At 43.2% G+C, this 14,995-nt stretch overlaps 1 protein-coding gene across 19 annotated transcripts in view; it reads left to right on the forward strand.

The window, feature by feature from the left end:
* Nucleotides 1-14,995, forward strand: part of RYR2 (ryanodine receptor 2) — a 243,937-nt gene that overhangs the window by 62,427 nt on the left and 166,515 nt on the right. For 11 of the 19 annotated variants that reach the window (XM_083496709.1, XM_083496710.1, XM_083496712.1 and 8 more), the window contains 5 exons: nucleotides 5,139-5,213; nucleotides 6,770-6,848; nucleotides 8,050-8,162; nucleotides 12,301-12,400; nucleotides 13,469-13,565. In XM_083496709.1, the coding sequence (XP_083352835.1) occupies nucleotides 5,139-5,213; nucleotides 6,770-6,848; nucleotides 8,050-8,162; nucleotides 12,301-12,400; nucleotides 13,469-13,565 (464 nt within the window). Of the gene's footprint in view, nucleotides 1-5,138; nucleotides 5,214-6,769; nucleotides 6,849-7,184; nucleotides 7,209-8,049; nucleotides 8,163-12,300; nucleotides 12,401-13,468; nucleotides 13,566-14,995 lie in introns of all 19 variants that reach the window. The other 8 variants (XM_083496695.1, XM_083496708.1, XM_083496706.1 and 5 more) reach the window with 1 other exon arrangement.

The raw sequence follows: 14,995 nt of genomic DNA on the forward strand, positions 1-14,995 counted from the left end.
CAAAGTCGCCCCACACACCCAGCGGTCCTCTGGAATGATATGGGTTTCTTCGGGTGCTCCCTCCCCCTCCAAATATTCAGGTTTGCGTGAGAGAGCGTCCGCCCTAACATTCTCTGGGCCTGGCACGTAACAAATCTCAAAGTTAAATTTGGAGAACTCCTGGGCCCATCTCAACTGCCTTTGGTTGAGCACTCGCGCAGTTCTCCAATACTCTAGATTTTTATGGTCCGTGCACACTTGCACCTTATGTTGTGCACCAACTAGCAGATGCCTCCATCTCCGGAACGCCTCATGAATAGCAAGAAGTTCTCGGTCGTACACCGTGTAGTTCCTCTCGGATTTGTTCAGCTTTCGCGAAAAGAAGGCACACGGTCGCCACTCTGACTCCTCCTTCCCCGGCTGCAGAAGAAGCACCGCCCCTATGGCTCTGTCAGATGCGTCTGTTTCAACCCTTAGCTTCTTTCGTAAATCCACATGCAGAAGTTGTTCTTCAGAGGCGAAGGCCCTTTTCAGCTCCTCAAACGCTCGCTCCGCCTCCGCCGTCCATACAAACTTCTTTTTACTGCTGAGACAGTCAGTGATGGGCGCCGTCAGATGGGCGAAGTTGCGGATGAACTTACGATAAAAGTTTCCAAACCCTAGGAACCTCTGCACATCCTTCTTGGTTTTGGGTGTTTTCCATTCCAGCACTGCCTGTACCTTGCCGGGATCCATGGCCAATCCCTTGTCTGACAGGCGGTACCCCAGGAATTCCACCTCCTTGGTATGGAACCGACACTTCTCCAGTTTGACCCACAGCCTGTTGGCTTGCAGTCTGCTCAACACTTCTCTGACGTCTCTCACATGTTGCTCCTCATTCTCCGAATACACCAACACATCATCTAGGAAAGCAACGCAATTCTTGTAGAGCAAAGGGCCCAGTACGTGGTTCATAAAAGATTGAAAACACGCTGAGCCTGCTTGTAATCCAAATGGCATAACGAGGTATTCAAATGCCCCCAAAGGGGTAAACATGGTGGTTTTCCATTCATCCCCTTTCCTTATGCGTATCAGGTTGTACGCCCCCCCTTAGATCCAGCTTTGTAAAAATCTTTCCCTTCCTCACCCTGGTCAAAATATCATCAATTCTGGGCATAGGGAAAGCCACCGGTTCAGTCACTGCATTTAACCTCCTAAAATCGCATACAAGTCTCGGCTTGTCCGCGTTTTTTTTTGTCCACAAAGAACACTGGGCTACCCCCTGCTGCTTTGGACTCTCTGATGAAGCCTCTCTTCAGGTTCTTGTCAATAAACCCTCGCAACTCCTGCATTTCTCTGTCTGACATGGCATACAACTTGCCCACGGGAAGCTGTGCTCCAGGGAGTAAATTGATCTGGCAATCAAAGGGTCTATGAGGTGGTAGTTGGTCAGCTTCCTTCTCGCTGAACACGTCGCTGAGATCTGCATACTGTGGTGGTACCTTCACCTTCTCCATTACTTCAGTCCCTGCTAGGGTGGCTTGGGCCCCTGCTGAACCCTTTTCCCCTTTGCAGTGTTCTAAGCAATGTGCTGAACCAAAGGACACCACTCTTTGATGCCAGCCAACCAGCGGATCATGTAGAGCTAGCCAGCTCATTCCCAAAATAATGGGAGCGCCTCCCAGGGTGGCCACATTAAACGCTATCAGTTCTGTGTGCCTTGCCACCCTCATTATCATTGGGACAGTCTGCAAGCTGACTCCTCCTCCCAACAACTCCCTGCCATCAATCGTGGTCACCTGCAGGGGGTTGCTTAAAGGGATAGTCTGTATCTGGTGTTCAGCAGCAAACTCCTTGCTCATAAAATTGCAGGAGCTGCCTGAGTCCAATAGCGCCTTTATTTTTAGGGGGTGCCCATTTTGCAGCTCTAGCGACACTTCAATCACTAGAGCAGGTCGAGGAGCTTCTGGCACGGGCACTTTCACTGCTCTTTGGCCTGGCTGCAGTGCCCCGATTGTGGCAACCAGGCGTTGGCTTTTACCTGCTCTGTTCCCCCCTGTTCTCCCCCCTCAACAGCTCCCACCATCCCTTGCCATTCCTTCCTCTGGGGGCAGACTCTGGCAAAGTGGCCTGGCTGTTGGCAGAGATAGCATTTCCGGGGGCCCTTTCCCTCCTTCTTAGCCCCCTCGCTGGTTTTTGAAAATGCGCGCGCGCGCGCTGTTCCGATTTCCATCGGCTCTGCCGGCGGGAAAGCTGGCTCAGGAATGTCTGGAATGCGGAACTCCTTCCAACGTTCCCCTCTCCCTTCCCGCCTCTCCAAGGCTCTTGCCTCCTGCCGCGCTCCTATGGTCAGCGCAGATTTGGTCAGCTGATCCATAGACTCCGCCCTGGGGCTCCGTGACAGCTCGTCTTTCACCGCCGAAGAAAGACCTTCTTCAAATAGCATTTGAATGGGTGCCGCCGATAAATCCCAACTCAGTCTGTGAATCAGCATGGTAAACTCAGTCCAGTACTCACGGACAGATCGACTTCCCTGCTTACAAGCCATTAGCTGTCTGCGCACCGCCCCTTCCTCAATATCGCTGGAAAACATGATATCCATTGCACGAAAGAACTTCCTCGTGTCCTTTAGTATGTCATTGTGCGTTGCCATTAGGGGTCGAACCCAGTCTCTCGCCCCTTTCTCAAGATGCCCAATTACAAAAGCAACTCGCGATTCCTCATCAGGGAACTCATCGAACTGCACATTAATGGCATATTGCATCTCTGTCCTAAAGGCATGGTAATCCTTGGGGTCCCCCCCAAATTTTTGCACCAATCCTGGTACCTTTCTGGGGAATTGAGTGGCTCTCCCCTTCTTGTCTGCATCCTGAGCCCTTCTCTCCTCCAGCCTCGCCGTCTGCAGCGCCAGTTGGACCTCCAACGCTCGGTATCTATCTTCCAAGCTTGGACCAGCTCCAGCCCCCGCTCCTCCGGTTCCGGTTGGTTCGCTCATGATGCTTTCTCTTGCACAGGCAGCGTACAGAGACTGTCGGACTGCTGTTAGGGATTGATTAGCTGCTTGTGCGTAAAAATGTGCTCCCTCAGAGTTTGTGCGACCCCACAAACCTCCGTGTGTGACGGAGCTCCTCAGACATGTCTGCTCTAGTCACTAGTAGAGTCCGACAGTGGCTGTCTGCGGAAGCGTTTCCAGCAAAGGAGCTCCTTAACGGAAACGCGTCTCCTGGACTCACGGCGTGACAGTTTCCGGCGAGGTGTGGGTCTCCCTATGGGAGACTCAGATACCTCCCCACTGTTCTCGCTGGAAGCTTCCCTGAGCCCTCCCTCCTGCTCGCATTCCCTCAGAGACCCACTCCTCCCCCTGCTGGTCCCTGCTTCAGCTGTTGAGTCTCTTTCTTCCTCCCTGAGTCCCTCCACCACCTGATGCTCCGATGGCAGTTCCCTGACAGTATGCTTCTAGCTATATGTTCAGTCATTCGCCAGCAAATCAATAGCTTTAAAATCAGGAGCATTTATCATTGTGTTGCCATAAATGATTGTGAGATGATTATCAATGAATTCAGTCTCTGGAATAGAGGCTATAAAATATCCCCTTATTAATTAAATGTATGCAGACATCTCATTTAGATGATTTATTCAAGGCCTCCCTTGCCTTTATTTTGCTTGCATGAGCTACAGTTATAAAGCAGTTCCCCCTTCTTCCTCTCCCCTCACCTGGTTTTGCATGTATAGTTGATGGTGACAGATTCCATATACATCCTAGCTTTTACACTGTCTGTCACCCACTGTTGAGAGTTCCATCTCCTATTAAATGTTATCTTAGCAGAGAGAACAAGTCCGTTTATCACCAACTTTTAAAGTATCCTGAATCCTGATGCCCAGCGCAAAATTGCTTTAAATTATTGCCCCCTGTGTTGAATTATTTTACTTGAGATGGTTGTGTGTTTGTTTATACTGTATAGGTATATGTATGGGGTAGACATTCTATGGCATGCACTGATAGGATTCTGGATTTTTTTTTTCTATGTTAGGTAAGAGATGTTCAGCAAATTCCAAGGCTAGGCCATTTCATTGTAAAAGTACATTGCCTTTGTGGGCTTATTGCAGAGATCATAAAATATTGCTGAAATGAGGTTCCCATAAGTTTTTTTTTTAAAAGTTACTTGCGCTCTCCTAAATGTGACTAGGGCAGCACACAAACGTGGGTGTGTTATTGTGCCATGCCCAGTGCTTTTTTCTGGGGGGTTGCAGGGGTGAACATACCCCTAAACATTTTGTGAATCTAAGTTTGGCCTCATTGAGGGGAAGTATTTAAATATGAGTAGGAAAATTAGAGTAGCCCTAAACGTTTTTAAGAAAAAAAGCACTGGCTATGCGCAATACAAAACCTGAGGGTAGGGGAAATGAAAAATAGGTGTTTGACTCTTGGCTTTCAACACAATGAACTACAGTCCAGTGGACTGCATAGGCATTCCGGTTGCACAAATGGTAATGGAATAGCGTAGTCAGGTCATGGAAGAGCAGCTGCTTCAGAAGCCCATCGTGCATCAAGAATTGTTACATATTCTAGCCTACCAGAAGGGTGGAATGGTTGTGCTACAATTTAGTAAGAACACAGACTGGCAAGGAGGTCTCTTGCCTAACAGGCTTTGCTGTTGTCTGTTATTTTCTGGCAATTATATTTACATCTTAATAGATGGAGCCAATACTGTCACACACCCACACAAACCCCTATCTCTGTCTGTCTGTCTGTCTGTCTGTCTGTCTGTCTATCTGTCTATCTATCTATCATCTATCTTACAATCTAAATTTAAGAAAATTTATATTGAATGCTTGATAAATCTATTTTTTTTACAAGTCATTTGCTGTAAGTTGTAGAGCATGTGTTCTGCATGCAGAAGACCCCAGCTTCAACACTTAGTGTCTCCAGGTATGGCTGAGAATGACCTCTGTCTGAAACCCTGGGAGCTGCTGCCAATCAGTGTAGGGAATATTCAGCTACACAGACCAATGCTATGATTTGGTATAAGGCAACATCCTATGTTTGTGTGTTCCTAACACACACACACACACCTATTTTGACCCCCCACAATAGGGGCAATGGGCGAATCAAGATTTCCTTATAATAGAAAATAACAATTTCATGCCAACATGCTAATGAATCCCTCTTATTCATGCAGACTGCTCAAGGTGGTGGCCATCGAACGCTCCTCTATGGACATGCAATATTGCTGCGCCATTCATACAGTGGTATGGTATGTATGCTGATGTTAACGTCTTCTTTTAAGGCATCAAAATTAGAGGGCTGCAGTTGATGGTTGATGGGGAAAACTATATGCAATTGTCATAGAGATTATACTCCGTATGTGTGGTAGCAGGGAATTCTGCGGCTATTCCGTTCCAGTGCAGTCATCTGTGTTGGATATTATGCCCCCTGCATTATGAATACATTCCCAGAGGAAGTGAGGCAGATATCAGCGTATGAATTTCAGCATGCTGTGAAGATATTTTCATTTCAACAAGCATCCTGTGAATGCTGGGGTTTTTTATCACGTCACTTTTTGATAGTCAACTATTTTATGTATGATACAGATCCTGTATTTTATTTTGTTGTAAATCACGTAGAGATACGTGATTGTAGGCTATCGATAAATATTTTAAATAAGTCAGTAAAAACCTGCACAAATCAAATCCTGAAGAATTGCATCCAAGAGATTATCACAGTTGTTACCAAGTCACTTTCAATAATAGTTTCATTGTTGTAAACCACATGGATATTTTTTAATGAAATAGTGGTATACAATATTTTTTTTTGTAAATAAAAATAACAAATACAGAGGATGAGATTCACCTGACGAACCCTATTGGTGGAAGCCATGCACAAGGTCTTCTACTTTTGCAATGGGGTTGTTCCCTTGGTGTGCTCCCAAAATTAACTCTGGGGTGAGGGAACGGGATGGGGGGATAATTTTATTTGGCAAGCTAATGCGCTTGTGCAAATGGAACATTTGTAATAGTACGGTATCAGATTTCACTCCTATCGTTTATTTCTTTGGAATCTATTATACTTCATCTGTAGTCTGTACTCAACCTTAGAAATTTGGGGATGCATGGATAACATCTCTGATATTTATATGCTGCTTTTCAGGCAGGCAAACATTAAAAATGTTAAAACAGTAAGCATCAATTGAGATGGTTGAAGAAAAACAGCAAGGCAAACTGCAAGCTCCTCCCCTCAGTGCAAGGTGGTTTTAGGTAGCCCTAGGAGGAAGAGAGAGAGGTCACCTCAGTTGGAACACTTTGAGCAAGATGATGGACCAGCTCTGTTCTTATTGCCAGCCTCTATCTCCCTTTTTTGTAACGTGTAATGTTGTTGCCTTATTTTATTTAACAAGTTGACACTGTGAAAGTAAGCATTTGCGTTTTCCTTTAAACTGGAATTTACAAGGGTTTTCCTCAGAATGCAGCATGTTCCCTTCCTTCAGAAAAACGCAATGTCTTCTCACATTTGGGCTTTCTTGCAGCATTCTTTCTCCTACTTTCTCCTGCTTTCAAGCTTTGTGGTTTTGCCATGTCTCTCACATATAGCAGTTGTTATTCACACACAGCAGTCTTGAGTCCTGAGTCTATCTCTCTGTTTATGCTGGCACTCCATATGTAAAAACGTCCCCTTAGAATAGCCCTTGCTCCCTTCTGGCAAGCCCATATCTACAGCTGCTCCATCTCCCTCACAGTATTATATAGTAAAGTAATTATATGTCTAAATTGAATAAGGAGCATAAAACTAGTTTTTCTTTTCCTTCTTTCTTAGTACCTGTGTTGTCTCTCCACCTCAAGAACATCAATGGACAAACTGGCATTTGATGTAGGCTTGCAAGAAGATACCACAGGTAAATAAAAGTTTTGCAAAAACCTGCACATTCTTTTATATGTCAGCAAGTTGAAATGGGTTTAAATTTCCAACAGAAACTTACAGTATTATACAACTGACAGCATTTGTTTGTATGTTCCAATAGACTTTAGAATATTCTATGTTCCCTTTTTTTTTACCTCACAAATGCCTAGTTCCTTTCCTGTTAAAAATATATGTGAACATACAAACACTGTAAGTTATTTATTATTTGGAATCCCTAGTGAATCTTTCAACTGAGACTGGTTTTGACTTTCTTCTGTTCAGATAGTGTTCTGCTTGCAATTTTAAAGCTAATTCATTCAATATTTTATAGGGCAGTGGAGACCATCTCTCCAAGGTGAATTTAGTTGCATGTTTCTTATTATCAGCTTTGTGAGAATGCATATTTTAAAGACTATATCCATTCTACAGAAAAGGAGAGTGTGTGCCTATCACAGTTTGATTTTAACAGCAACTTTTCTAGAACTATTCGTTTAACACTCTTATTTAACACTCACAGTGTGGCAGTTGCTATTTTTTGCTTTGCAGACTCTTCTTTTGTTGACAGGAGATGTGGAATCATTTGATTATATGCAGATATCACACTTCTGCAATCTTTAAATGGTGTGGACTACCACCAAGTATAGAATAGAAGTCCCATCCTAACCATTTCATAGAACTGGCTCCGTATTCCATATTCTCAAAAATACAATTTTAAAAGGAGGTCAGAGACAAAAATTAATTGTTATTGTAACAGCTGAAAAATAACTGTGGAGGAGCAATGGAGTCTTTAATATGAACTTTTCTCAGGGTATGGTCTAAAGGTGTAGTAGACCAACACCTTGCTGAAGCTGAGCAGGTCTGCATCTGGTCAGTGCCTGGATTGATCATTACCTGGGAACCACGGTTATACTGCCTTGGATTCCATGATGGAAAAAGGCAGGATACAAATGTACTTAAATAACTAAAACTGTCAGCAGGCTAGCCATTTACTTTTGGGGAGCTATTGAACTAAAATAATATTTATTAGTACAAAATTGCGATCCCTTGTTCATTCTTCAGCAAAGTATGTCCAAATCATGACAACAAGTCACTGCATCCCAAAACCACAATTAGATGCAAAAATAGAAACAATGTATATCAAGGTGGTTTTTTTACATTCTTCTGCTCATCTTTTCCATTAATTGCTGGTAATGCAGGTGAGGCATGCTGGTGGACAATACACCCAGCTTCCAAACAGCGTTCTGAAGGAGAGAAAGTACGTGTTGGGGATGATCTCATCCTAGTTAGTGTCTCATCAGAAAGGTACTTGGTAAGTGAAGTATGTTTTGAGTATAATAATTGCATGGTACTTAACAAAGCTTAGTGAGACAGACTCTAATTTTTAGACCATGTTTCTGATGTGTGATTGGATCTGAAAGTCAATACATACATGTTTAATGTTTTATTGTGTTTTTGTATATGCTGGAAGCCACCCAGTGGCTGGGGCAACCCAGCCAGATGGGAGGAGTACAAATAATCAAAATTATTATTATGACGTGTTAGTCATTGACCTGGTTCATATGGCATGAAAATGTGTGGGCTCTTAGCGAGGAGCTCACTATCGTGCCATATACAGAAACAGTTCTGGTCACCTCACCTCAAAAGATATTGTGGAGATGAAAAAGGTCCATAAAAGTCCAACAAAATGATCAAGGAGATGAAGAACTCCCTGATAGAGAAAGGTTACAACATGTGTGGTGCAGAGCAAGTAGAAGTTCTTCACCCTCTCTCATAACACTAGAACTCATGAACATTCAATGAAGCTGAATGTTGAAAGATTCAAGACAGACAAAAGAAAGCACTTCTTCATAAACCACATAGTTAAACCATGGAATTCACTTTAACAGTGTATAGTGGTTACCACCAACTTGGGTGGTTTTAAAAGAGGATTAGGCAAATTCATGAAGATTCAGGTTATCAACGGCTGCTGGTCGTCATTGCTGTGTTCTGCCTTCAATGTTTGAGGTGGTATGCCTCTAAAATACCCATTGCTGGGAATGGCAGGTGCAGAGAACACTGCTGCACTCATGTCCTGCTTGTCAGTTTCCCATGGGCATGTGGTTTGTCACTGTGACAACAGGACGCTGCACTAGGTGGCCCTTTGGCCAGATCCAATGGGGCTCTTGTCTTCTTAGTAAAGAACACAACGGCAGATGAAAATAATGCAGTTACCTATTACCATTAGGTCAGATGCTAAAACAGCATGGTTTATTTATAAACAAACATATATTCTCCAGCCTTGTCTCTGCGCACCAATCAGATCATGAGTTTATTTTACATAGGGGGTGGGGGTGTAACAGGAACATATGGGACAGGAAGTAAATTCTTCTCACAATGCACTCAGAATGTCTCATCAGTATTTACACTGAATTCTGATTTTAGTACAAAATACTAGCTGCTTAAAGCTGTTGCCTATTTTAGTAGTAATGAAGGTTGCAAAGGCATAGTCCTGGCTTATATCTGCACATATACATAAATACATACACACACACACACATACATACATACATACCCACCCACCCACCATATTTCTTGTATTGTAATTTGTTTTAAACTGTTTTTACCATTGTATTTAAATTGTTAAATTGTTGTAACCCGACCTGGGACTTTAGACTGAAGAGTAGACAATTGATGATGACGATGACGATGATGATGACAATGATATTATTATTATTATTAATAATAATAATAATAATAATAATAATAATAATAATAATAATTTATTATTTATACCCCGCCCATCTGGCTGAGTTTCCCCAGCCACTCTGGGCAGCTCCCAGTCAGTATTAAAAACAGTACAGCGTTACATATTAAAAACTTCCCTGAACAGGGCTGCCTTAAGATGTCTTCTGAATGTCAGGTAATTATTTATCTCTTTGACATCTGATGGGAGGCCATTCCACAGGGCGGGCGCCACTACCGAGAAGGCCCTCTGTCTGGTTCCCCGTAGCCTCACTTCTCGCAATGAGGGAACCGCCAGAAGGCCCTCGGCGCTGGATCTCAGTGTCCGGGCTGAATGATGGGGGTGGAGACGCTCCTTCAGGTATACAGGACCGAGGCCGTTTAGGGCTTTAAAGGTCAGCACCAACACTTTGAATCGTGCTCGGAAACGTACTGGGAGCCAATGCAGATCTCTCAGAACCGGTGTTATGTGGTCCCGGCGGCCACTCCCGGTCACCAGTCTAGCTGCTGCATTCTGGATTAATTGCAGTTTCCGGGTCACCTTCAAAGGTAGCCCCATGTAGAGCGCGTTGCAGTAGTCCAAGCGTGAGATAACTAGAGCATGCACCACTCTGGCGAGACAGTTCGCGGGCAGGTAGGGTCTTAGCCTGCGTACCAGGTGGAGCTGGTAGACAGCTGCCCTGGACACAGAATTAACCTGCGCCTCCATGGACAGCTGTGAGTCCAAAATGACTCCCAGGCTGTGCACCTGGTCCTTCAGGGGCACAGTTACCCCATTCAAGACCAGGGAATCCCCCACACCAACCCGCTCCCTGTCCCCCAAAAACAGTACTTCTGTCTTGTCAGGATTCAACCTCAATCTGTTAGCCGCCATCCATTAATAATAATAATATAGTACACCCTGGTAAATTGAAAGATAATTGGCTTCTGGCTATACAGAAAAACACTAGGGGCTCCAAGTGGTGTCTGCTTATACTTCTGGGGGCCTCATGAGTTATGATGGGCAAGACTGGATTGATATTCAACGACTTGGTGCACCATACTATGACAGCTTTTCTAGGGAAGAACCCTGACTTCTTTCCGACATGGCATGGAAATGGAAGTGACATCAGTAAGACAGAGGACAGGGAGCTGGCACTTTGAATGCTGATCAAGACCTCTGAACTGGAAAATAAACACATTGCTGATTCCTCGTTGCCAGAAAGATATAAGTGGCACAGTTAGTTTGTGTGTCAGTCCTGCACATCACTAAGTGTACAGAGTTAGCATCAACAGAGGATGGTTGAGAAGTAATATTAATCTGAATCTGGTGCTTCCTATCAGTTCCCTAGGGCAAAGCATGTCTTTTAGCAGAAATTTTGATTCATGTAACCCCAGCTTCAAAGAAAAATGCCGTCAGAAAGCTATTACTTGCAGCATGAATTCAGTGATTACTCAGTATTTTCTGATTCACTGACAGTTGCATCAAGCCAGAGAGCTGAAGAAAATTAGGTTTGAGCTTGAATGCAGGTGACTTGCTGCTGCAGAGACATTTGAGTGACTTTTGGCTTCATAGGTTGTTGGTTCAATTTAGAAACTCCAGTGTGGATGCAGAGAGGGATTGTGGTGTTTATACACAGCTCCTTGTGAGCAGGATTGTTCAGTTCTTATCAATATGTAAGGAAACTTCCCTGTGCAGAGGATTGTCTAGTAGTGTAGAGAACTGTATAGCACTGTTGATGTGTTCATGGTTAATTGGAACCCCAATGATTTTTTCATCAATTTCAGTTTGTTATTAATTTCACAGTCTGCTTTTTTCTTTCTGCATATGAATAGTGAGATAAAATTCACAGTAATAAAAATAATAAAGCAGTATCAAGAGTTGCAAACTGGAGGGTCAACATCTTTGTAAGTGGTTTGGATGAAGGAATTGAGGGGACGCTCATAAAATTTGCAGATGACACCAAACTGGGAGGGGTAGCCAATGCCGCAGAATTCAGAATCAGAATTCAATATGACTTTAACAGATTGGAGAACTGGACCCAAACTAACAAAATAAATTTCAATAGGAACAAATGTAAGGTTCTCCCCTGAGGCAGGAAGAACCAGATGCACAAATATAAGATGGAGAACACCTGGCTTGCCAGTAATACATGTGAAAGTGATCTTTTGGTTTCTATGGAAGCCGCCCAGAGTGGCTGGGGAAACCCAGCCAGGTGGGCGGGGTACAAATAATAAATTATTATTATTATTATTAATAGTGGGCTTAGTTGTTGTTGTTTAGTTGTTTAGTCGTGTCCGACTCTTCGTGACCTCATGGACCAGAGCACGCCAGGCACTCCTGTCTTCCACTGTGGGCTTAGTAGACCACAAAATACTGGGGGTGGGGGCCAGGTAAGCCCCGCCCTGGATAATTGATCACATGACAAGGTGCATGCACACCATTTGAACAGCAATTCTCATCAACTGGGGGGCCCTGTCCCCTCAAGTATTTTATGGGGGGGGATGAAGGGACTTTGGCCCCTAGGGTTTGGCTTTTAAGTCTGAGTGCCACAATTTAAGAAGGATATTGAGAAGCTGGAACATGTGCAGAGGGTGGTGACCAAGATGGGTAGGGAGAAGAGAGGAAGGGGAAGTCTTGTTGCACATGTTGAAATCTACTCGCATGATATTTGATAAATACAGGTTCTTGTATATTCTTGTAGTATAGTTTAATAATTAGCTCTCTCTTTCTCCTATGTTTGCAGCATTTGTCTTATGGTAATGGCAGCTTGCGAGTTGACGCAGCCTTCCAGCAGACACTGTGGAGTGTAGCCCCCATCAGTTCAGGAAGTGAAGCAGCTCAAGGTAATATTGATAACATAATAATGCTAATGCTAATTGTACTATCAGTTAGCTGTTTCAATAATAATGGCCTGCAGATAATTGCTGTATTGAACAAGTATTTCAGGACCTTTATATTATTTTATTTAGGGATTGGAGGAAAGTGAGACAGATGGTGCTGCTGCATGTCATAAAATCAGTCCTACTCAAGGACACTTGATTTTATAATGTGCAAAATGAATAAATAATGAGAGGGAATGCGCTGGATGATAGGCAGGTGGTCGTCTTGGCTTTTGATTTTTCTGGCATTCTGTTAGCCACCCACTCCCAACTCGTTCGTCATCTTGCTTAGTGTCTGCTTTTTTACATGTCACAAAAATCAGTACTGGGGGAGTGCACATTAGTGCTGACTTACAATATATCTGATTTCACTGGTGTGTAAAAATACCTTGGGGAAACCATGGATTCCTGGTTTGTCAGATAGCTTTTACTATGATTATATTTAATGAAGTCTGCACTGAATCATAATTATGCTGTTAAAAACTCTTATTTTTCTTTTGTTCGTGATCTGGTAGTAGCTTTTATTGAAAGCAAATAATCTTTATAGATTTTATCATACATTTCCATTTCAATAATGTAATGTAAACACAATAGTGTTTCAGATTATTCTCTCCAAGAGTATGCAAGGCTTAAACCTTGATTAGTGCCGTTAAAAGATGGCTACTTTCCCCAGTAGCCTTGTTAAAAAGCAGGAAGTCTGACTTTTGACACATAGACCGCTGAATGCTATCTTTTAACAGATCACTTACTGCACTTATTATTCTAGACATGACTTCAGATAGTGCCTGCAAAACCTTGCATGTGCACAGGGCACCCACAGGCTTAGTAAGTAGTGAATCCATTACTTCTATTCTTACTATAGCCCTTTTAACACCAAATAAAACTAAAAAAACTAGGAGACAGGGGTGCAGATTTAAAACCAGTACTATCAAGATTCTTTGAAATTGAATGGAAGTAGATATTTGCAGATTTTGCACTTGGATTAATCCTAAAACACATAATGTTTGCCTCCCCCCCCCCGCCCAATTATAGGTTACCTGATAGGAGGTGATGTACTGCGGTTGTTACATGGTCACATGGATGAATGTTTGACTGTCCCTTCAGGAGAGCATGGAGAAGAGCAAAGAAGGTAAATTTTATGAAGGAGGGGGAAGAGATGGTCTTGACAGGATACTGTGGACTGGGCCACTTGGTGTAACCCTAGGGTGTTCTGAGAAGGAACCGGCAAGAGAACTGCTGCACTTATCACTCCCTAAGCCCCGTAACTCTAAGAAAGGGGCTATGTCACAGGCCCCATGAGGTGGGGAGACTCTTATTAGCAACCAAGTGCATTGAGACCAGACTGATCACTTGTCTATAGCTGATGTCACTGGGTAAAATGCCAGCATGAAAAAAGTAAAGTAGAAGGAACTGTTATTGCTCTGCTATGCTCTGGGAATTTGGGACTGTATTGCCTGGGGAAGTAAGTGTGAGATTGACCAAAGTCTAATAAAGCTAGGCTTTTGCCAAGCTTGTCTTCATTTGGGGCTCACATTTGAGCATATTCCCCTCATGGAATCCGTGGATCATGGAGCATTATTCATTGTGCCACTTCCCGAGGACAGTCCCACAGACCAAGCAAAGAAATTCATAGGCTGGAATACTAACAGTGCAATCCTATATACTTGTCCTCAGAAGTAAGTCCCATTGAGTTCAGTAGGGCTTAATTCCAGGTAAGTATAGGATTGCAGCTTTAGCCATTTTTTTAAAGCTGTACAGGTTGCAGTCTTGGTTACTCAAAAGCCTTCATTATACTTCCTTGCTATATTTAGTTAAAACTGTTTGAGGACTTAAATCTGTTCAATCTGTTATTAAATCTGTTATGGTTAAAGCACATGGTAAATCACCTGCTTTGCATATTGGGTTCAATTCCCAGTATTTCCAGTTGAGAAGGACCTTAACTAGAAGAGCTGGGATCTTGGAAGAGACTTTGCCCAAGATCTTGGAAGCCATTGCCAAAGTACTAGAATACGGGAACTTCTTATGACCCCGTTCCCAAATCTAAATGTAACATCCTTTTAGACCATAAGCATGAATGGAAATCTTAGTTCTTGTTTTGAGTGGTTGTTCTATAACAGCGAGCGTCAACAACAGTGTAGATTAAGAAGATACATGGTGGATTTTGCAAATACTTTTCTTGAAAATTGAGCCTGATCCTACATGGGCTTCACAGTAAGGCGGCCCACTGAAGTGAATAAAGCTTACTTTAGCCAAAGGCTTGTGGAATTGGTATTTTTGATACTTTCGTTTATTGAGAATAGAAGTGTCATTTTAATTTTCTTCTCATTTTTCTGTTGCCCATTGTACCTGGGGCTTGCCTAAGGGGTTACTAATGCAGAGAGAAAGAGAGAGACCAGAGAGAGAATACTCTAGCAGCTCCTCTGTCACTTTATATGGAATCTAGAGTGAGAATAATGATTATGTGTCACTGTGTTTGGAGCTGGAGAAGAGTCACTATCGGGGGGGGGGGAGAAAATATGTTTTGCAAGAACATAGAGATATTTTTTATTTCACTTTCCA

Source organism: Podarcis liolepis (assembly GCF_965112155.1).
Source record: "Podarcis liolepis genome assembly, chromosome: 3".
In the NCBI taxonomy this organism is placed as follows: domain Eukaryota; kingdom Metazoa; phylum Chordata; class Lepidosauria; order Squamata; family Lacertidae; genus Podarcis; species Podarcis liolepis.